The 23,654-nt window shown below is 46.9% G+C and overlaps 4 protein-coding genes across 5 annotated transcripts in view; 3 read left to right on the top strand and 1 right to left on the bottom strand.

Annotated features, from left to right (window-relative positions):
* LOC119393244 (diacylglycerol kinase beta) overlaps positions 1-23,654 on the bottom strand; it is a 405,235-nt gene that overhangs the window by 222,364 nt on the left and 159,217 nt on the right. The window lies entirely within an intron of this gene.
* Positions 4,001-13,480, top strand: LOC119393127 (uncharacterized). The gene is given in 4 exon segments (XM_037659951.2): positions 4,001-4,153; positions 4,293-4,887; positions 4,890-5,824; positions 13,391-13,480. Coding segments are annotated over 4 exon segments (1,773 nt in total).
* LOC119393122 (monocarboxylate transporter 11) lies at positions 17,443-20,154 on the top strand. Its single transcript, XM_049415866.1, has 4 exons — positions 17,443-17,821; positions 18,799-18,942; positions 19,762-20,106; positions 20,150-20,154. Exons 1-4 carry the CDS (start codon positions 17,608-17,610, stop codon positions 20,152-20,154), a joined length of 708 nt encoding a protein of 235 aa, XP_049271823.1. The 5' UTR covers positions 17,443-17,607.
* Positions 20,247-22,203, top strand: LOC125758694 (monocarboxylate transporter 10-like). Its single transcript, XM_049416158.1, has 2 exons — positions 20,247-20,748; positions 22,059-22,203. Exons 1-2 carry the CDS (start codon positions 20,298-20,300, stop codon positions 22,199-22,201), a joined length of 594 nt encoding a protein of 197 aa, XP_049272115.1. The 5' UTR covers positions 20,247-20,297; the 3' UTR covers positions 22,202-22,203.

Genomic DNA, 23,654 nt, shown 5'->3' with positions numbered 1-23,654 from the left:
CTCTGAGCTCAAGCATCACAGTGTATGACAGTTCCCAGTTTCGTAACAATAACGTCTGTGCTCAATATTTCGTCATCAAGTAATGACACTTGTATGAGGCACGCGTTGTTTACAAGGCTTATATACAGCGCAGATGTTGGCGATGATTTATGAATATTTATTGAACAAGACTTATACTAATAGAATCATCCAGCTGTGAGCAAGTCTGCTGAGTGTTTAGCGGTCAGTTAATTTCGTGGCAAACCTCAGCACAACATGCAGTCCGCGGTCTGTGCGCATAGCGGCCTGCGGCAGCGTTCAGACTTCAATAGCGTACAATCGGCAGAGCAATCTCATCAGAGTGAAGCCGCACGATGACAAAAATGGCAACTTTCTCGCAGTAAGCAATATTAGGCAAACTGCTTGTCGCTTCAGCCCGCTAAAGTTAGAAGTTTGAGGAAGCGTATATGATCTCTAGCCACTCCAGTATTATTTCCAGTTAAGGTGGTAGGACACCTTTAAAAGTCAATTTCTTTTCGCGAGGACGATATTTAGTTTTTAGCTTTTTGTGCACGCCCAAACATTGTAAAGTATGTTGAAACGAAAATTCTCCTCCTATCATCATTAGTTTGCGAGTTAAAGCAAGTTTTCCATACCCCATGCTCGTATAGCGAAACCGAAACCGCATTGCGTTGGTTTCGAAAGTAAGTGTTGTTTCGTCTATATTAATGATATTCAACATACTTTATACATTTTATTTTCACTGTTACATAAAAGGATGTCATTAAATATAACTTTGTGTTTCTAATTGTCTTTAAAGATATAAAAACAGCCACAAGGGGGACACACACCTTTTGCAAGCTCTGAAATCTTTGAGTTTTCCCCAAAATAAGAATTCGCTCCAAATCATGTGACGCTGACTTTCATAACTTTTTTCTCAGTGTGTACTTTAAACTGAAATTTTGTATAATAATGTACAACATATGTATCTGTGCAGTGAACTAGAATAAAAGAAATTGATGGAATATTTTTGAATTCACAGCTGATTTTGCAAACAGGTTCAGTCTAAATTGGCTCTTTTTCCTCGTCTTTTTGGTTTTTTAACATTACATCCTTATATTTACTGCATAATATTTATCCTAGTTCATTGTATAGCTCCAACCTTTAGTTACACAAATGCCAAAGCTTTACTGAATTAAGGCAACCATTAGTCACGTATCACGGCTGGCGTGACTACAACTTTTAACGCAATTTTTGACAAAAATCATCTCCCAAAAAATGAAAAATCAATATTTTTCAATATAAATGCCTGGGTAAGTTAAATAAGACATGCTTGTTTTGAAGAAAACGCTATTTCAACGCTGGCTACTCTTAAAATTTTTTTTGTGAGTGGCCTGCCACCTTAAGCGCTAAATGTGCACATGCGTTAAGTCACGCTCAGAACGCGGGGGAGCCTTTTAACAGAAATCAAACAGTATTTTGAGTAATTGAAACACATGAAAATGAGAGCGCACTTCCTGTTCCGAGGCCTTGTCACAGTGAGGACTGCAGAATGCGACAGCATCAATACATACGCATCGACCTGCAATGTTCACCAGGCATGGAATACATGCAAACCCCTCTCATACGGCTCTTCTGCAAACCCCTCTAATATGAAATGAAGGCTGATAAAAAATGAAAAAAAAAAGAAACCACTAACAACGTCTATCATGAAACTGAAGCTTCATTTTCCATTCTTTTTCCGAGAAGCCTACGTCTGTGAGCAGGTCAAGCAGATCAGAGAAAGAGAAGACGCGATACACGACAAAAACACTCGGCTCAAACGGTTTCAAAAGGAATTTATAGGGTTGGCTCTCGTCGGCTTTTATTTGTGCCGCCATGAAATACAAGGTGTTTCTTTTAGACAATACAGTTTTTTAATAAAAATTCTATGACGTTAAGGCTCATGTCGTTTTCGCACACGAACTCTACGTCGTGGCGGAATTAAGTCGCCCCAGCTGAAAATGACACTTGCTACTAATTAACAAAAAACATTTGCAGTGGCTTAGCTCGGCTATGCCAGGATATACGTAGCGTTAGCAAAGGTTCAGCTGATTATTCTGAGCTTTCCGGATTGTCTAGGATTAGCTTGATTGTCATGCTTAGTGCTGCTCCAATGACACACACACGGAATACGTATTATGTGGCACATGCCTATTTAATTTTGCTCAACGTCAGGTTGCTTCTTCATTCTTCGTACACTGAACCGCTAATTGCCAGGCAACTACTTCGCGATCCGATGACATAAGCTTCTCGGCTCTTCTGCGCCGTTGAGCAGCATTTGCGCTCTCCTTCTCCATGGCGTTACCCACCTGCAAACGCCAGTCAGAGGCGCTATCAAACGGCACCAGCGCATTGTCAGACGGCGACTGCACAGCGAAGGCGAATAGCTGGGCGCGCCATGGCTACGACGTCACCCCTCTCGAATGCGCAGAGCAGCAGCGGCGAGTCGCGCGCGCCGGCGCCAGTCTGTCTGCCCGGCTACGACGCCACTCCTCCCGCCCTCCGCCACCAGCAGCGGCGAGCCGCGCGCAGTGGTGGCGGAGAGCGCGTGAGATGCCGGCTCCGCACTGATCCTCGCTCATGCGCAGCACGGCTCATGAGGTTCCACGCGAAATCGGCTCCGGCTAGGCAAGTGTAGCTAACTCTACAAAACTCGTTAACTGACATTTTAATTATTTACTTCAGCGTGGTTGTTAACATTAGGAAGTTGCAGTGCATGCCAATTTATGCATACCCATTTTTTAGAAATAAAAAAAGTTGCACGTAATTCGAGGTATTCATCATCGAATTTTAAGGACGATACCGAAACTGACGGCACCCGGCGAGCAGGAAACACGGCTTTTTGTTACGTACGACCGGAACTGCAGGTGACAAGGAAGTAACGAAATTTGAATAAAGGCGCGTCAAAGCAGAGTCCGGTCAGGAATATAGGCAATCATTCTGAAATACACAAGTAAGCAGCTTATTAACGCGATAGCGTGAAAGAGCTCGTGTCGCAGAAAATGCGGTGTCGGCGTAGTGGGAGGAGTCTCCTTAACGCATGCAATATTGCGTGGCAGAAGCGCAGAATTGCGCCAGGTGTCAAAACTTGTGAATTGCGCAAGTAGTGGTTGCTTAAAAGGCCCACCCATTACAAAGCGCTCGGACATATTTAATCATCATAAGCAGCAAAAGCATCACCAAACTGAGCAGCTGCGCAGGTTCGCGCGTTGCCTTACGGACGAGTAGTGGGTCATTCGCTGATTCGCAAAAGGAAAAATTACGGCGTTGTGGACACTGCGCAACTGCACTTGCAGTAGGCATTCTAGGATAGTTTGAAACGGCCAATGTTACTCGCGCAGACGTTCGTTTTAAATGCGAATGAATTTATTTCTTAGTCGAGCTATGTCAGGCGCCGTGCGGCGTCCGCGATCTCTCCGCTCCCGCCCCCCTCTCTCATAGCAACAGCTGCGAGCGCGCGCGCTCCTCCTCGCCCCTAGCAACCGGAGCAGGTGGTGCGGGCGGATCAGAGGAGAGTGAGTGGAGGGGAGGAGCGCGCTCGGGCGGGTGAGGGCGCTCGCATCGCGGGAGCTCGGCGGAGCTCCCGCGTGTGTGGGAGAGTGTGGGCGAGGGTAGGCGCGTGCTTCGGCGCTTCTCTCGGCGGGCGCCCCACTCTCCCGTTCGCTCGCTCGCAAGCGTATATAAATGGAGCGGAGCGCGCGCTCTACCAACACCCTCTAGAAAAATATGAAGGCCTTAGTTATGTTCCCTTTCCACTCGCGCTACGTCAGCAGATGGGGCGAACGCATGAGGCGGCGAGCGAGTTTTTCTATTCGCCACGACACGACGCATCCGCGCGTCCGGATTGCGCTGGTGGGCGTTCATCGCGCGTCTGCCGAAACTCATTCCCCGGCGCGTCTGTACAGAAGTACATCGCTTCGCTGTCCAGTTGGCCGTGTTTTCTTCACTGCGAAAGGCATGTGAAAGCGACGACGCCGAGATGCCGTGCAAATGCTGTGTACCTCGATGCCGCGGTAACTACACGGGGGACACGAAGGTGCACGTCTTCAAGTTCCCGAGAGACCAAGCTCTGAGGAACGCTTGGATTCGTGCTGTGCCACGGGAAAACCTCACGGTCACCGAAAATTCCAGGGTAAGTTCTTGTTTTTTCGTATTTAGGTGTTAGTTAATTCAAATTATATATACGTACGTGTGTAAGTGGCTGATGAGCCGCACGTTTGTATGACAGGTAGCCATCGGTTTGCTGATTGGAGGTAAATTTTTTTTTCTAGGTATGCGAACTTCATTTCATGGACGAGGACATTATTCGAGTCGCGACGCATACAGATCAAGCAACTGGCCGCGTAATGACAGTGCCTCTAGCTCATGTGCGCCTTCGCCCAGACGCTGTACCGTCGAAGTTCCCGAATTGTCCGAGCTACATGTCCAGAAAGACCGCGAGAAGGGAAGATCCTGACTCCAAGCGCGCGCGCATAGAGAATGCAGCCCTCCAGAAAGCCATCGCTGAATCCAACGAGGCGTTTATCAGAGCACGCGAGGAGGATAAAGTCAACAGTTTGAGCGAACTTGCCAACCACTTGAGGAGCCAAGGGATGAAGTTCTGGGATGTAATCGAAAGAAATGAAAGGCTTCTTCTCATTCACATCGTCGACGATGAAGCGCCGTGGTTGAAATACTCTGTTTGCGTGAAAGGAGACTTGAGCGTTACAGTACACGTCATGAAAACAGCCGTAAAAAAGCTAGGCGCAAATCTCTGCGTTCCCAATATCGCTAACAGTAAAAGGGGTATGGTGGAACTCCTGGAAGGCATCGAGAAGTGGGACGGTGACCTGATGTACAACTCAGTCGCGGAAATTTGCGAGGCGGTTTACTGCTAGATCAGCTTTGCACGTCCCAAGCAGAAGACGACGCCAACTGTATTCAATTTCTGAAGGAGCAAGTCACCTTGCACCTATCGAAAAAACAGCGCAGGCGCTACTCTGCTGATTTCATGATGTTCTGCTGCATTCTTTTCACTATATCGCCCCATGCGTACGCGTTCATGCGCAGCCATGGAAGCATCACCTTGCCGCATCCTATGACAATCAGATCAGTGTGCTCGTCTTATGGCATGAGTCCTCAACAAGAGCATCAGAGCGAAACATTCCTCAGCTATATGGCAAAAAGAATTTCTGACCTGAAAGATGACCAGCGCTTTGTCACAGTTATGGTAGATGAAATACATATAAAACCATACTTTGACTACAAAGGGGGTAATATTACCGGCGTCGCGCTCAATAGAAATGAAGCTGCTAACTGTGCGCTCGTTTTCATGGTGCGCAGCCTGACGTGTAAATTCAAAGAAGTTGCGCACATCGTGCCAGTGCACCGAGTAGAGGCGGAGTTCCTGCAAAACACGCTTAAAGAAGTGGTTTGCGGGCTGGAAAAGATTGGGTACCGGGTTATGTGCGTCGTCAGCGACAACAACTCTGTCAACAGGAAAGCGATGTCCCTCTTCGAATCACCTCCTCGTAACAGAATTGTGTACCAACATCCATCAGACCCTTCAAGGCCGCTGTTCTTCGTTATAGACCCAGTCCACATTCTAAAATGCATACGAAATAACTGGATCAATCAGAAGAATGACCAAGTTTGTTTCTACTTCCCGGAGATCCAAGGAGACACGCCACAATCAGAGCGAATGCAAACAGCGTCATTTGCGACAATCAGGGACCTTCACAGCAAAGAGTGTGACCAGCTGTTGAAATATGGCTATGGACTGTCGAGAAAAGCCCTCTACCCTTCGAATCTTGAAAGGCAGGACGTAAAGCTTGCTTTACAAATCTTCAATGATTACTTACCAGAGGCGTTACGCGCTCTTGGAGCAAAGCACAACCTGTTCTCTTTTGACGCCACTGCTACATTCATCGATATCGTACTGAAGTGGTGGAAAATTGTAAACGTCAAAACACCATGGAAGGGAGAAAGGCTGAGAGATCAGTTCCAACAACCAGTGCTTTCCATTGATAACGATCCAAAAATTGCCTTCTTGCACATGTTTCTGAAATGGCTGGATGAGTGGAAAAACAAAGGTCTTGACAAGGGTACTCTGACAAAGGAGACTCACGCTGCTCTCGAACACACTACCTATGCGCTTATTGAGCTCGCTAGGTACAGCTTCGAAGAGCTTGGAATGTCGTATGTTCTTTTTGGGAGGATACAGACCGACTGCCTTGAAGATCGGTTTGGAAAGTATAGGCAATTGGCAGGTGCTCAATATGACATCTCCATCAGGCAGATATATGAAGTGGAAAACAAGCTGCGCCTGCAAAGTACCTTGCCTACAGTTTCCACTGACCAGGACTGGGAATATGTCCGAAAGCAAGTCGAGGCTTTGCTTCCCAGCAGCAACGTTGTTGTGACCAGCCAGGCTCTTACGAAGATGCAGGACGTCCTCCCAGTCCTCGTCTATTGCAGGTTATGCAGTTTACGCCGCCCTTAAAAAGTTGAATTGCGCGCAATGCAGGGACTCGTTGACCGTGGACAAGGAGATCACAGTCTCTGCCACAAACGAACATTATGGTCTCGTGAAGCACCTGGACCGAGGAGGTTTAGTTTATCCATCAATGTTTGCACTTAACGCAGTTGCTCACAACTACGTTGTGGTAGAGCAGCTCGCTACAGAGACAGCGCTGCTTATGATGCCTGAACAACGCCAGGTCGTCACGAAACTGACGCTACAATTGCTGGCTAGTGAAGAGCAGTCCGACTTCGATACGTGCGAGAATGGCCACACGATTGAACTAGTGCTTAAACACATCCTGCGGTGCAGCACCAACATTCTGCTAAAGAACTTTTGTAGGAAGCTGAACGACAAAATTCTCGACGCTGCCGATAAATCAAAAAAAAAGGAAAGCCACAACTCTCGAGGCCAAATAACTGCATGTATTGCTTCTAATATAGAGCAAGTACAAAAAGAAACTGAGCTTCGTAAATAAATGTTTTCGTGCTACTGTATTCTTGTCCTCTAATTTCTTTTAAATGCATGCATGATTGTTCTTGCAGAAAAAAAAGCTTCCGCGCAGTGCACCTGCGAGACCACCTCTCTTGAACAGCGCTCCTTAATTTTTTCCGATCCGCCCCATCGTGTGACGTCACGCGGAGAGAGCTAAGGCCTTCATATTTTTCTAGAGGGTGTTGGCTCTACTCTCTTTCAACCCGTTCGCCGGCTTTCGCTGACGCGAGATGGCTGACGTGGAAGACAAGGCTGCGAAGCGAAGAGCGCGTGATGCCGAACGCAAGCGCCTGAAGCGAGCTGCCGACGCCGAACTCCGTGCTCGGGAAGCAACGCCGAGCCGAAGACCACGAAATACGTGTTCGACATGCTGCAAGCAACGTCAACGACGAGCCGAGAACGCCGAACTGCGTGCTAGCGAAGCGGCTGCGAAACGTCAGCGCCGAGCCGCCGATCCTCAGGTGAAGCGGGGCGAGGCCGAGACCAAGCTGCAACGGCGCCGGGCCGATCCCGCTGCCGCCCGCACTCTCAATCGCGGCACGCAAGCGGCGGCGCGCATTCACATTTCCTCACGATTCCCTTCGGGGAGGTGGGGTGAATTTTTTCTTGCGGCACGGATGAGGCATGCACCGAGAACCGAAGCCAGGCAAGCAATCGAGAAAGGTGATGCGCATGGGGCCCGATTAAGCTCTACCGCGTTCTACTTACTCTTGTAGGCGAAGCTCAAGCGTCCTCCAAGTTTTTCTTTGGGTGCAATCTTTGATGCTTATCTGTTTCCTTCATAAACTGCAAACACTCGCGAAAAACTATTTCGCATGTCAGCAAGAAGACGCCCCGCAGTGGTTACTCCTGAATTTTACGTCTCGCAGACGAAGAAAACGTTGATATAGCGCTTTTCTTGCGCACAGCTCGAAAGAAACAGATAAGCATATCGATATCGTCCTTGAAATTCGACGATGAATATCTCGAATTACGTGCAACTTTTGCGATTTCTAATAAATGAGTATGCCATGAATCGCCATGCACGACACTCTTAATCCTGTCCTAGTTAAATGCTGTGTATATCCAGAAAACCAGACGAAAAACGTCTGGTTTCTTGGCTATATCAAGCACTTCAAGAGGGACCTCATTAAGAGTGTATAACTTTCTAATATAAACAACTGCCCTCAAGTCAACAGTTAGAAAGTTAACTGGCTAGTGTTTGTTAATTAGTCACAACAATGTCATTCAGCTGGGGCAATGTATTTCCGCCTTGACATACAGTTCGTGTGCGAAGCCTCGACAGAAGCCTTTGTGTCATAGGATTTTTATTAAACATCTGTATTTTCTAAAAAAGAAAAAAAAATACCGTGTATAGACCATAGAATGTCGCAGATAAGGAGGTTAGGTTTTTTAAACTACTACTTGTACTAAAGATCAGTTCATTACTTACATCTACAAAAAAGAGGGGGCGAGAGGACAGCGAAACTTAAGAGAGAGAGAGAGAGGAAAGGAAACGAAGTACCACTTTTTCGAGAGGAGTACCCCTACGCACTGCGTACGGAGGCCGGCTTAACATAACATGCAATGATTCGTCGGCGGGCAAGCCCTAACAGAGGTGATAGATATATGGTAAGCTCTTGTAGGCACTTCGAATGGATTCGAAAAGCGATATCGGAGGCTTTTTATGCGCAGGGCTGCAATAAGGACTGCTAACACAGTTCGTATTGATTAGTATTAGCAACTTCATGGTTGAATAGAGGTAAATTGACAATTTTGCGCTTAAGAACACTCGCAGTGTAGCTGCATGTAATTTAGGATCAATATGGCGCAAGTGAGCACCAGCTATACATCACAGGTGCCTTGTAAATCTGCTAGCGCCACAAACTAGGGCTTCGTAGTAGCGGTCGGTAGCTGGTATTATTAATAAAGTAGCCAGCGAGCGGATCTCCCTGCCTGCACGGTGAGAGAAAAAAATATATGGAAAATAAGAGCCAGGTAGCCGGGCGGGTGCTGGTGCACCGGTCAGACGCCGCTGCGTATAAACAGGCGGGAAACCAGACACAGACCATGCACCGCTCCTTCCATTATGCAGACCCCGGCTCGCTTCCAAAGCTAAAGGTAACAAACGACCTCGCGCGCGCACACCCTAACCCTGCGTGGGAGGCTGGGCCCAGGGCAGAGAGCGCACAGCCGCCGCGAAAGAGCCGCGAATACGCATCGTCGGAAGCACTCTGCGGCTCAAGGGCGTGAGAAAGGAGAGCCTACACGCTTTTCTGGGCTGCAGTTCGTGCATTCACGGAAAATAGCCCCATTACCTTCTTTTGTACAAGGAATGGGGCATGTTGTCATAAAATACAACATACGTCGCCTCCCCCACACACCCATGTGCGACAGTAACGTACGAGTCTTCGAGCATTAAACCCGTAAAATATTGCCGGAGCATTTGAAAGCCAGATATTAATAACTGACAGTAAACGGCTGATTACCTCTATATCAAAGTCGACTTGTAGAATCGACGGGAACATTCAAGGCTACGCGTGATTACACTGCTATCTCTCCCCTTACATCTCTTTTTTCACCCAGTTACGCCTCTCCTCCGGTCACGTGTATTTCAGTAAACTGTAAAGGCGTCTGGAAATCCTCTCAGCCGTTCCTTGCTTCTCTCACTCCCTCTTTCTCTCTCACTTCACGGGGAGGTAAATGGGGGCACAGTCTAAGTTCGTGTGGCATTCATGTTGAAATTAGTCTCACTATTCCATGCATGCCCTCCGCACTCCGAGCTTGTAATACAAGTGCACTTAATTTCTTCCCATAACACCGGAAGCGCTGCACGTCCTAAGTAAAATGCCCGCGTGTACCAAGTTCTCCACGACATATGACGGATGATCTCAATTACATGCCACATACTGTCATATAAAGGCTGCATAGGTACGTGTAAACGTATGGACAAACATGAACACAATAGATTTGTTGACAGCCGTGATTAAAATAAAACAGAGCAAGTGAGCATCAACATACTGTACTCAAGGACAGCCCTAATTCTGTCTTTCCACGCATCTAGTTCGTGCAGCTGTCCCATCTTTCTATCTGCCCTTCTATGTTATCACTTTACCACGCGATTGGTTTTTACTAGGGGTGTGAGAATATCAAATTTTTCGAATACGAATGTCCACCTTCGAATATCGAATATCAAAGGAAAAATGCCTCCACAGTAACAATATTTTATTTAACATGTACCTATTTGAAAAAAAGAAACATTAACAGCCTGACTGGCAACATAACATACACTGCTATCTCCAGAACACAATGTCCAGGCTAGCACAATGCACATCACAACGCAAGCAAATATCACGCACAATGACAGTAATGACTAGATGTTATCATGGAGAAATATGAGTTGCTCCATATGATCACGCAGCAGGCGCTCCCTTCTACCAGAGACAACCCCCTCCCCCCCCCCTCCTTGCCACTGAAAAGGCACGCTCACTTGGAACAGAAGTGGCTGGTATAGGGAGGTACATGGGGCAAAGCTTTGCCAGACTGGGGTATCTGAAAGTGCATACAGTCCGCCACCAGTCACATGGGTCACTGTCTTTCTTCAGAAGTGGTCCCGCATAGTGAACGAGTGGTAGTGCGGCACGTTACGGCCGCATAATATTGAAAATGTACGGTTACATGATCGCCACCAGCGCAGCACGTCGGAGATGCACCAGCAATAAATCATACGTATTGGGGCGCTCGTCGCAGGCAGATATCGTGCCTTCGTGTACTTACGATGTTTATCGCTCCTCTCGGCAACGTTTTTAGCTATACGAACGCAGCAGAAATGTGGAAGACGAGTTATTTTATGCACGATAATCGAATCGCATATTCGATTTTTCGAATATTCGAAGTTATCGAATATTCGTAACTTTTCGAATACACAATTTTCGAATCGAATACGAATATTCCGAATGTAATATTCGACGAATATTCGAAACTTTCGAATATTCGCACACCCCTAGTTTTTACGGCAAACTTGATGTAGTGCCCAATTTCAACAAGATGAAATGTCATCGCCGTGCCAGCACAACGACTTGGAAAGGCGATAGAGGACCGCGTTTCTTGGATGCAGGCAGTTGCCGCATCTGGCGCGTGAGCCATGAAGCCCTTAAATCTCTTTGGGTAACAGCTGTTTTGACGCACTCCCATAGCGGAGACTCAATACTCAGTTGAATGCAAATTTAGGTAGGTCGCGACAGCATCCAAGAAACTGCGTCTCTTTTTCCTTGCCTTTTGTCTTCTCTTTTTTTTTTTTTTTTACATAGTACTTGGACAGAAGGCTAAGGAAAGCCTCGATATCTGCTTGAAGGAAATGCGAACGATGTGCAAGGAAGTTGCTTATTTACTCATCGTCACTTGCGGCTTAAACAATACTTACGATATCTAAACATAAAGGTGAAAAATACAGGTTGTTGAGTTTATTTAAGGCTACGTGTATATGTTGTCTTGAGTGAAATTGCTTAATACCTAAGTTCCTGAAGAAGGTACAGCAGCGTTGTACACTGGTGGGTGACTGACGGTGCCGGAAAATGAGCCCACCATCTCAAGCACGCGAACTGGCTTTGTTTAACGAAACCCCAACTTTTTAAATGGCACTATGTATATAGCGGTAGTAGCACTGATGGTAATGCACTCAGCGGTTGTTAAGCGCGTAGGACTGCCGCTCACATCAAGCCCAGAAAATAGGGCTTGATGTGAGCCCCATTTTGCCTTTCTCACAATCCAGATAAGCCAAGCATTGTTCGCGCAAACGCTGAACTTTGACCTAAATATACGGCGTGAAACGTTTCTCTAGCCAGGCATTTGTTTTAAACAGGTTGGTCTTAGGACCATTTCCTGAGCTTAAAACACGGGGATCGTGGCAAAGTCTGTCACTGACAAGCAACACTGCATTTTTTTTTACTTTTGAAAGTTTGCCCAATTGCGGTTTTTAAAGCGTACACTTCGCGCGTGCGAGCAGTAGTCATTTTTTCTTCCCCTTTATTTTCTTCGTACTATTATTAGCTCGAACCTTGTGTATGGTGCTCTTTGCATATCTGTGGCCTTTGCACTAAACATCCCATTAATTAGCCAATCGTCTTTCGCTTTCCATTCCAGCTTCCCCTTAACCTCATTGTAGACTATAGGAAACCGAATGCTTGTTTGTTGATTCCCTGTTTTTTCTATCCTTGCTTTCTTACATATATCTCTCGGACCACAACACACGGGGCTATGAAATCACCACCACACCTTGCTTATATAAAAGGAGAAATATTAGAAAGAGCATCGCCTACTGCAGGCAAACTTAGCCTCGAAAAAATTACCCGCATTCGAACTGCCAGAGTTCCACCTGTGAAGTACAGCAGCGTCTGGAGCCCGTCACATTGCATCTGTAGCCACACATCGGACGCTAAGTATAGTACAGCTATACAGGTTGAGTAAGAAAGAAACAGTTGTGTTGCTTCCACAAAGCGCGTGCCGTGGACACTGCTACAGCGCCTCTGCGGCTGCTATCGGAACATAGATTTTGTTTCTTGTTTCCTGTACAAGAAAACAATAAAACAAATTTTGAAATTGAGTTGAAAATAGATAAAGCGAGCAGACAAGGCAACCCCGCCGAGTAGAGTTACTCAGGTAGCAACGTCTTTCAGCGTTGTTAGAAGCAGCGCCACGGCACACGCTCCTAAAGCGCCGATAGTGAGGGGAGAACACAGTATCCGTTATGACAGAGATAAGTTTCTCAAGCAGAGGAAATAGACCACGCTGCGGCTGCTACTTGGAGCCCGTAAGGATATTGGGTAGCGAAGGGTGGGAGTACTCCCCAATCTTGAATAACAAAAACAATAAAGGACGAATCTCAATTCTTCCTCAGCAGCGACGTGGACGAAGAAGCGAGCGCGAATATGCAAAATACAAGGTAGATGGAACAGCCGAGACATTGCTTGGTTGGATAGGAGATGAGGGACAAGGATACGGATTCGGCGAGAAAGGAGAAAGACCAGAGAATGGGTTGCACAATACCTCACGTAAGGTTATACGTGTATAGGGGAAGAGGAAGAAGAGCAAAGAGGGAGCCTCGTTGGGCGCGAAGGGCACAGGGGAGACAGTTCGGAGCCTCTTCCGCTCATCTCTCCCGGGCAGATCGAAGGCGCATGCAACGACCACCCTTTCTTCCTCGCCCATCTCGGCGTTGCTGTGGGGACGGTTGCTGGGCAACAACCCACATCATTACGCACGCGACCTGTCCATTTCCTGGTCGACAGGGTAAACGCTTGCCGGCCCATTGGTTAGACCGGCTTCACTTTTTCTTCCTTCGTCACAAACACCGGCCTCGTTTTTTCTTCTTCTTCTTCTTCTTCTTCGTTTGCCCAGAGGCGAAGTAGGACGGGCGCATCCCAGCGCCCCGAGGTGCGGCAAGCTCGTCAGCAGCCCTTGCACGCCACGGGAGCGCCAGTCCAGTGAGCGCGTTAACAGGGAAACGGGCGCGCGATTTCCCTGGGGCAGGTGTCGGCGCTCGTTGGGCTTTGGCCCAAGGCGAACGCACACATTGACTTCGCTTGTTTGTCGTCCCGTTACAGGAGGCAGAAGCGCATTCGTCGCAAGCAGTGCCGTGCAGCATCTATCAGTGCGCGGCGATCCCGGCTTGTTCCGGATTGATCCATAAAATTCCGACACCTGTATCGCGTATGAACTACTGCATGACATCGCGTATAACCTACAATGACGAGATACTTACAAGTTGCGACACTTGCGCCTACCTGAGTAGCGAACGGCTGTGAGTATGCATGTGCAAGTGGAGATAGTGGCGCACTGCAGAAGCGTTACACTTGAAGCTTCTGTACCGTACATGCCCCACAAGGGCGGTAATTCGGGCTAGTTACTTGTTCATGATCGTAAAAAAACTGCGTAACAACAACGGGCGAACACGCAGACACATTCGAGTGCTGACTACCAAATAGTTCATTTTTGCAGGAACACACGCTGACATATCCCAAGGAACAGAGAACCACATCATGCGCAGAAATTCATTTTCTTTGTGAGGAAGAGCGATTCAATGTGTGCTTACGCCCACTGATCACCAAGCTTATCAGTCAAGTCAGCTTCTATAATCTCACGCGTGATCTGTTCCCGGCTTCTGGAGACGACACACGACTTGACATACACCGGAACGCACCAGCAGCGAGAACAGTGATGAGCTAGGTATGGCATGGCATGGAAAAACGTTTATTATGGTCGAGAGAAACTACGGCTCCAGGGCAAAGCCCCCAGGCTAAGTCGGTGGTCCGCCCACGTACGCACCGGTCGGCCAAAGGCTTTCCTGATGGCGTGAGCTCTCCGGACGGCCAGGAGTTGATCTTGGAAGACTTCACTGGTTATACGCCGACTCCAGTCCTCCTCACTGTTGAGCTCCGAGGCCCTTTGGTTGGGGAACAGCCAGAACATATGATCAAGTAGACACGGAGTGTGTCTACAGCGTGAACTGCGGGAAAACTGCGGGAAAATCCCCGTCAGTTTTGTTAAGCACAAAGGGTGTGGGATAGGATTTGGTTTGGATCAATCTTAATGTGACTGCCTGAGCTTGGATGAGCTTCTGATGGGGGGAGGAAAGAATCTTCTGCCGTCCCTATAGTGTGAGGTGATCTCATGAAAAGTGCTAGGAGGGTCTTTGTAGGAGCCGCAGTCATCCTGGAGCAATTCTTGATCTGGTACGCGACATGTGAGATCTCGCACAGCAGAGTGAGCTTGCTCGTTAGGATTGCAGCCATTGGGGCTGACCGAGTGGCCCTGAGGAGCCGGAAACCAGACAAGGTGTGTGCTATCCACGTTCTCGCTGTGAAGAGAACTGAGACATTAGAAGTAACTTGTGTGCTTCCATTGATACGGAGCCGGCTGAGTAATTCCCAATGGCTGTTCGGGAATCGGAGAAAACTGTGGAGCTTCTCCTCATTGTAATTGCCAGTGCTATGCTTGCTTCTTCGGCAGCATGAATTGAGCTCGTTCTTAGCGACACCGCGCTTATTAATTTGCCCGTCTCATCGACCACGGCAATAGCGTAGTTGTTGCCCGATCCATAACTAGTTGCATCGAAAAAGAAAAGAGCTGAGTTTTGTTGTTGGTGCAGTTTACCCAGAACGCATTTGGCCTTGGCGCCTTTTCAGCTCTTGTTGTGGACAGGATGAATATTTCTAGGTATGGGGTCCACAAATAATTGTGTCTCCACCTCCTTGGGTAGTTTAAACTTAGCAACGTCTCCTCCTCGAGGCAGTATTCGGACTTCATCTAGAATTTTAAGCCCTGCCTTAGTGTTGAATAGTCGGGCAATTTGTGACATCGAATGCGCCTCAATGAGGTCATCTATAGTGTTATGAAGTCCTAACTTGTTGAGGAGTTCAGTACTCGTTCCGTACGGAAGCCGCAGAGCCCTTTTGAGTCCAGAGCGTATAAGTGTGTCTAGTTTAGCCTTCTCTCTTTTCCCCCAGCTCAGGTATGATGAAATGTACGTGACGTATCTGAGGAAGAAGGCCTGATATACTCTGATGAGATTGTCCTCTTTGAGACCGGAATTTCGACTTGAGAGCCTGCTCAGGAGCCTTAAAGTACTGTTCGCCTGCCCCGTGAGACGGTGTAGGGCCGCAGCATTACAGCTCCTTGCGTCAATCAGAAGACCCAGAATTTTAATTGTGTGTACTTACGGTATGACCCGTCCTGTGTTGGCTGTGATTTTGATTGGCAGAGTTTCTAAAGGCGTAAGGTTCCTAACACCCAGTCTCCCCTGTCTAAGAGCAGCAGCCCAGATTTAATGGGAGATAGCCTGAGTCCGATGCCCTTAAGGAAGGATTCTGTTGTGTCAACGGCTGCCTGTAGTGTCTGCTCCAATTCTGCTAGCGACCCCCTGGGGACCCACACTGTCATCTCGTCAGCGTATATGGCGTGCCCCAAGCTCGGGATTTTGGCCAATTCCCCCAAGAGTCTGTGCACGGCAATAATAAAGAGGAGTGGGGACAGTATCGAACCTTGTGGGGTGCCACTGCTGCCTAAATTGTATGGACCACCTGTGACAGTCCCGAGTTTGACCCGGGCCATCCGATTAGCTAGAAAGGACCTCACATAATAGTAAAAATTACTTTTCCTAGGTTATATTTTTCGACATTGTATTTGTGCTCAGACAATCTAGAATTGAGGCACGTGCCCGTCTGGCCTATGTACAGTTTGCCGCAAGATACGGTACACGATATGCAACGTTCACTGTGCATACTTGTGCTGTACATGTTGAAACTTTTTTGCGGTTCGGGTCAGTGATCCTGCAAATCTTGGACAACTTACCAGGTGCAGAAAATGCTGCGCGAACACTAGCTCACTGAGACATCTTTTTTTTTTAGATTGTGCGAAAGAGCATGCAAATATGGAACAACTGCGGTTTTTCGCTTTTCTGCAGACACCCTGCGAGACGACTGCTCAGACCTGTGCTCATTTCTGAGTAGTAGTGTGTCGTCTCCAGAAACCGGGAACTGATCGCACGTGAGATTATAGAAGCTGACTTGACTGATAAGCTTGGTGATCAGTGTGTAAGCACGCCTTCAATCGCTCTTCTTCACAAAGAAAAGGAATTTCTGCGCGTGATGTGACTCTCTGTTCCTTGTGATATGTAAGTGCCATAAATTGTGTGTTTCTGCAAAAATAAGCCAGTTGGAAGTCAGCGCTCGTTTGTATCTGTTTGTTCATCCGTTGTTTTTGCGCTGTTCTTTTACGGCCATATAAGCAAATGTATTTCATTTTGTACGAGTAGTTCCGCGCATAGTTCACGCTTTTCTTTCTTTCCCCCGGCTTCGTTTTTTTTTGTTGTTACCATGATTCTCCTTGTTTCACCATATTTGCAAAATAAAATGTCTTGTACTTCTCTGCATCGCAAGACACTTTCGACGGTCTATCTGCTATGTTATTTCTCAGGCATAATTCTATGTTGCATGGCGAGAATATGCGTGTTCAGTTTTACCAGCGTGTTAGTGATTTTCCTTGACTTTAAGTGTTTACGCCAAGCAATATTAATACACACTATTGCTTAATACTGGCACTAGAGATTAAATAAATAAATAAATAAATAAATAAATAAATAAATAAATAAATAAATAAATAAATAAATAAATAAATAAATAAATAAGACTGTGTGGAACTGCTTCGAAGAGTGGCACTGTCTTTGCGCTCGCCGTACGCATCCATGCACTGACCTTTCTATCAGCACTCGACATTGGTTGTTTGCACTCTCTGCCCCGCCTTCTCTCCTGAACATTACCACGTCGAAAATCTGAACCAGTTGTCCCATTCTGCGTGTCCTTGATGGTTTAAATATCCAGAAATCATCCTCACATGCAAAATGGACTGAGCACTATCTTCTGCGAACGACCGCGCAAGGGGAGTGTAAAGATAGCAGCTTTATTGTTCTACTGTGCTTTTTTTTTCCTTGGTGAGAGAAAGGTACAGGCAGCGTCTAGCCATACTTTCAGTTGAATGTTGTCGGTCGCCAGTTCAACATCCTCTGTACACAGCGAGACAAGATTTTCCGCCCGCCCTTCAAGGGCGAAGGGCTTCTCATGCGAGCCGCAGCCTCCAATGGCGTTTCTATCACGATGGACTCCGACCGAGCGTGGCTCGTGGTCGCGGCTTGTTGCTGCATCAACGCCTTCGCCTTGGCCGTGATTCGGTCGGGTGCCATAGTCTACGTCGGCGTGGCCAGCACCTTTCGGGTGACACGCGAGGATGCCGCCTGGCCACTGTGCTTGGCCACCCTGTTCAACCTGGCCGCTGGTAAGACAATACGATGATGATAATAATAATTGTTGGGGTTTTATGTCCCAAAACCACGATATCTTTTTTTTTATTTCAAAAGCCTGCCCTTAGGCATAGTAATTCGCGGTATCAAAAATAGGCATGCAAATTTGCTTGGTGTATAGAATCTAACAGTGAACGAACGGTGGAAAGGTCCGTGAAATCAATGGTCGGAAAAAGTGGAAAGGATGACGGCAGGGACGGAGCGTGTCTGTTGTCGCTGTCTGTGTCGCCATCCTTTCCGCTTTTTCGCGCTGTTACGTGAGTTACAACAAGTGAACTAGCCAAGCAAGCATCCATTCTGGAATACCTTTTCTTTTTGTAGGCACGGGTGAAGGGACATTTTTTTCTAGTCAATTTTTTTTCTAGTTCGTATTTCGTGCTGTAAGCATTCGCCGCGTGATGACGTTTCTAAATTCTCAGTGATGGAGTTTCTGAAAATATCTTACGCTACCGTTGTTAGTATACGAAAATTTTCTGCCAATCGGGATGCTGGGCAAATCATTAGTAAAGCCTGTTGTCCAATAGCAATGAGAACTTACGAAAGAAAAGCTTTGTGAATTCGCATTTCTCTTCATATCTATGGCGCTGCAATATCGAGTAGTCAGTCCTGTACACAGCGCAGGTCAAGCCGTTACTTTTTGAACGTACCTGCGAAACACATAGATATGCGGCTGACTTCAGTCTTTGTGAATTAGCGAAAACGTTACAGTTACTCACAAGTTAGAAATATCGTAACGAAGTGTTCGAGATACACCGTACGTTTAGGTCGCAATCAAATATTTATGGCACTGTCTCGCTCGCGAGAACCGAATAGTAGTACATGATGAACGGATCTCAGTTCTGGCTTAACTGGGACATGACGGTAACCTGACTCACGTTGTTAAGTATATTGTTCTTCATCTCACCGATTCGGTAAAAATAATGCTCTGTCTCACGACACGCCAATTGCACAGGTCCAGTGTCTGGCGTGTTGGCCAGGCGCTTCAACATATGCAAGCTGATGAGGCTTGGCTGTCTCCTGGCGTCGTTGTCGGTGTCAGTCAGCTATTTTGCCACCGGCGTCCCGTACCTCAGCGTCAGCCTTGGAGTTTTGCATGGTAAGTTGTTGCCGCTTTATCACAAATAAGACGCAACACACAGAGAGGGAGAGGAAAGAACGACTCTGTAATCTAGCTTGTAAGCTATATTTGAGACAGAGCAGGAGTACACGTAATGCATGCAACGGTGTTTATTACAGACTAGCCCCTGAAAACACAGTCGAGAAGTGAGGGATGTGAACGATGTAGTGAGTGAGGCTCGCTTCCGCCTTTAACTTGCACGATCTTGCCACTGACTGAACGAACGCTTCTGAAGTCCACGTGATCCCGAAAGCTTGTCCGGCTCGCCTTTCGGTTTAATAAAATGGGCGAATCAAACGGACTTTGTAGCGCGCTTGCCTGCTGGTTAACATAAACACAGCTAAAAACCCACTGCATATTCTTGATTCTCTCTTGGGTAATATCTGGGCCCAAGTTCGCAAAAACATCTCACACTAGAATTGTATTGCTTCGGCGTTTTGCTTCGGCCTATCTAAGAACAGCTCGTAAACCCTTCATTTGTCTGAGGTTAAATATTACAGTGATATGTGACGTCACAGCAGCGAAGCTAGACGCAACAACATTGAATAATACTCGCATTGAAAGAAGGTGTCACTTCTGCAGTTGACGCTTTTAAAATATCTTCGACAAAAACAAACCTTGTTAGCCGATTAAATCGGTACAGTAGCCAAGATATCTAACATCATTTAGCTGGACTTGTACAAAAGTATTGCGCCTAATCTCATAGACAGGCGAGCCTCATTTCTTTAAGAATAGCTATATAATTAAGCCGTCTCGAGGTATCGAGACAGTACATACCCCACACTTTCTCGCACACAGGATGCGGCCTTTCCCTCGTGGCTCTGAGCTACGCTGTCGTCAACCAAAATGTGAGCCAGTACAGGGCTCTCGCCTCCGGCATCTCCAATGGAGGCTTCGTTCTCGGCGGCATCCTCTTCCCGCCGCTTGTGCAGTACCTGTTCGACGTTTACGGAACGAGAGGCGGACTCCTCGTTTTCGGCGCTGTCATGCTCAACTCGACTGCTGCCGCTCTTCTTACGAGCAGCCCGTATAGCAGAACTCCGCGATCGAAGGCTGCTTCGGACTGCACCACTTCCTTCCATCCCGAAGACGCGGCAGCAGTGCTTCACGACGACGAGTGCGTATTGAAACGACGAGAAGATGGTAGTGAGGATTCATCGCTAAGCATCTGTCTGTGCCATGTCAGCATGATGGATCAAAGAATGTCGTTGGAAGACGGCAGATGCGCAATGGCGTCTGCGAACAAAGAGACATCGAAGATTTCCACCAAACCTTCTAGCAACAACAGGCGCTGGTCTTTCAGACAAGACGCAATAAGCGTTTGCTTGTCCTTCATGAAACTGCCAAAATTCTACATCGTAGCGTATACGATGGGACAACTGTGGTTCCTGAGCACGACATTGCTGACTGTTGTAGTGGACTACGCGGTTGATCGGGGCATACCTAAGTGGGAGGCCGTATCGCTCGTCACTCTCATCACAGCTCCCGACCTCGTTGCGAGGTTCACCTCCGGCCTCGCTACAGACAAAGGTGTTATGCGAAAGAGCACCATGATGGCTGTGTGTTGTGTCAGTAGCGCGTGTTCCTACGCCATAATACCCAGTTTAGCCTCGTATCCTGCTCTGGCTGCGCTCATGGTAGTCGCCGGCTGGTGCAACGGGGCCGCTGTCGCACACATCTTCGTGCTAGCTGCAGAGCTCGTCGACCCAGATACATTTAGCGTGTGTCTCGGCATCATGAACTTCATCGCTGCTTTTGCGCTTCTCGAGAGGCCGATAATGATCGGTAAGTCTTTGTCGTGCCAGTTCTTTGAATTGCGGCGATTTGGGCCTATTGGTTCTACATCAGAAACGATTTGTAGCGCAAGAAACACAGATACAAAAGAAAACAAGAGACGACATACGAGCGCGAGCTACCAACAAAGATTTGTTGACACACACATGTTTATACTGTGTTAATCACTGTCGCACATGCGCGCACTACTTTCTAAGAAAGGACTATTTATCTGACAGGTGTACAGAAGGGGTGCTGACACAGGCTGAACCTAATAAATATATCTTTCTTCCTCTATAATCTCGCGGGTGAGCCTGTCACCACTTCTGCTTACAACATTACACTGAGCGAAATGGGGTGCTGATCATAGTATAAACGCCTGTGGTGTTCTATAAACCTTTGTCAGTTCTTTTAGCCGCGCACAACCAGTGCCTTGTTCTCATATGCAAGATATATATCAAATCGTAACATCAATTTCGTGAGCTTTACTCCTCGAGAATTTACTTCAAATACGCTACCTATTAAAGAACTACGGGACTTAGAACATTTGCTTAAGTTATTTCGCTGTTATGCCCCACATAATACTTACCTATTCTTTAATGCGGGAAAGAATTTGTCAAAGCTGATGTTTTATGATAACACGGTAGTCACACTGCCACCGCTATACGAACTTTTTCAGGTCGCATATGCGCAACAGTTCTTAACCATCTCGGTTTTTGGAGTAACAGGGCAGGCTAAAACCTAGAGAGCGATAGAGAGAAAAAGCAAACGGTTATTTGATCAAAAGTTCCTTATATCTGGAGGAACCGCGTGCTACCGCTATATAGACCACTTCACAGCGGGTCGAATATTGTTAAATCGAGAGAGAGGAATATGCCTTAGTGATAATATTCGTGAGCATTTCAGGCTTACAGGTTAACTTACAGACCGTTTAACAGCTAACGAAAGTTGAGCGCGTGAACATTCAGCGCAGTTTTTGAACTGTATTTCAATTACATACCAGTTCAATGACACTCCCGAGAATGCTTTCTCAGCGTGTTCAGTCGCTTGTTCTCACTACGTTTACGATCTGGAACGTCAATATCGCCGATTGCTCAGATTTCAGATTTTAGAGATGAAGTGCTTCACACCGGATAATGCTGTAACTGATCACGTAGCGCGAAATTTGACACATGACAAGAGAAAGGATGAAGACGAGCGGTTGTATTCGTTCCTTCTCTTGTCATGTGTCATATTTTTGCGCTACGTGATCAGTTATGCATTACCAACATGCCCAACTTCATACTCTTGTCGGATAATGCTGCATTTTTGTTGTTTTGTAGGCTACTGCCGAGACAACCTTGGAAGCTACGACGGTGTGTTTTACCTTATGACGGCTGTAGCACTTAGCTGCGCAGGCTTATGGTCAGCAGTGCGGTTTCAAGAACAGTGGAAGAAGAGGCAGCTACCCGAGAGAATAAAATAAGTGAACGCCCACTGAACCACTATACGCGTAGTGCTTAATTCATACTGCTTAATTATAAAGCACTTGCCAGCGCATTACTTCTCGCCAAATCCCTATTCCAATTTCAGAGTGCAAAGCATATTGACGATTTCAACGTTCAATATCATTGCCTGCAACGTATTTGATTGTATAAAAAGATGTCAATTATTATAATCTCGTAGTTTTTTAAACGGAAGTGCAAGAAATAATAATCGCCTGTTCGAATGAAGTTTATTGCAAACTAGCGCTTGTGCGGTTCAAGCCATAAACTTAACGAAAGACCAAACAATCCTGTCACGACACGTAGCCTGACACCCCAACGCCTCGTCAAATGTTGGTATTGAAAAGAGCGCACCCGAAGCGCGCTTCACGCTCTTTTTACTGTCGTCGTTTCAATTCATTGTAGCAGGGCGGTAATTATGCTTCGGTAATAAAGCGGATTATATGTTGCTAGAAACTGTCCGCTGACACGAAAAAAAAAAGGGGGGGGGGAATAAATGCAGCACGAAAACAGTTCTCGGTTGAGGGGGCAGGAGGTGGTGGGTGTTGAGCCATGCACTTACTCGAGATTCAAGCACTAATCTCTTTCATAAACAATTAAACCTCGTCCGGAGGAGCGTACGTGAAAATAAAAAGCTTCCAGCCACTCATGAATGGCCTTGCTGAGAACATCGTTCTGCAGTACAACGTTATGTCGCTTGTGCCATACAAAACGTGACCGAGACGACAGCCATATCGCCACTTGCTCGGTTAAATTACTTACCCGTTATGCGTACGCGAATACACGAAAGAGCACACAGGATATTTAATTAAGGTTCATATAGAGCTGCTTTTTTATTCCAGGAAATAAACTATATCTTAAGATATTCTCATAATAAACATTAACTTCGATAGGACGTACATAACGCTAATTACGTTGCATTTCCTGCAAGTGGCCCATACATGCCGCTTGAAGGAAATAAAACACTCGGTTGTTAGTCAGTGCTACGGTTTGTCGCCTCTCCTCTTTGTCCTGTTCATCGCGCAGTTGTTATTATTAAGGCGAAAGCCTGAGACGCGCTCATCAAACGCGGAAATTGACTGTTTGCTGCGTCGGCGTCAACACGTGTGATGCGAAAAATAATCATCACGTGATGACGTCACTATATGGCATCGTGACGTCACAGATCGTCAAAATTTGTGACACTGTCCTGCATAGGTCGGCAAAAATGTTCGAACTCACTCAGACTCACTCAAGAAATATATTTTGCTATGAGAGCTCACTCGCACTCAGACTCACCGAAATTTTCCTCAACTGGACTCACTCGGACTCAGACTCACTAAACTTTTTCTCAACCGGACTCACTCGGACTCAAGCTCACCTACATATTGCTCAGCCGGACTCACTCAAACTCAGACTCAGGGCTTGACCTGAGTGAGTGAGCCTGAGTGAGTC

The sequence above is a fragment of the Rhipicephalus sanguineus genome, chromosome 5, assembly GCF_013339695.2.
Source record: "Rhipicephalus sanguineus isolate Rsan-2018 chromosome 5, BIME_Rsan_1.4, whole genome shotgun sequence".
Lineage (NCBI taxonomy): Eukaryota > Metazoa > Arthropoda > Arachnida > Ixodida > Ixodidae > Rhipicephalus > Rhipicephalus sanguineus.
The sequence above is the reverse complement of the archived record's forward strand: the minus strand, read 5'-3'. Positions and strand labels throughout refer to the sequence as shown.

Bases quoted from the DNA above. Each gene is read 5' to 3' on its own strand.
- LOC119393122 (XM_049415866.1), top strand. From the start codon at position 17,608: ATGCGAGCCGCAGCCTCCAATGGCGTTTCTATCACGATGGACTCCGAC. The intron at 17,822-18,798 runs GTAAGACAATAC...CCAATTGCACAG, and splicing joins CCTGTTCAACCTGGCCGCTG to GTCCAGTGTCTGGCGTGTTG. The intron at 18,943-19,761 runs GTAAGTTGTTGC...TCTCGCACACAG, and splicing joins CAGCCTTGGAGTTTTGCATG to GATGCGGCCTTTCCCTCGTG.
- LOC125758694 (XM_049416158.1), top strand. From the start codon at position 20,298: ATGAAACTGCCAAAATTCTACATCGTAGCGTATACGATGGGACAACTG. The intron at 20,749-22,058 runs GTAAGTCTTTGT...GTTGTTTTGTAG, and splicing joins CGAGAGGCCGATAATGATCG to GCTACTGCCGAGACAACCTT.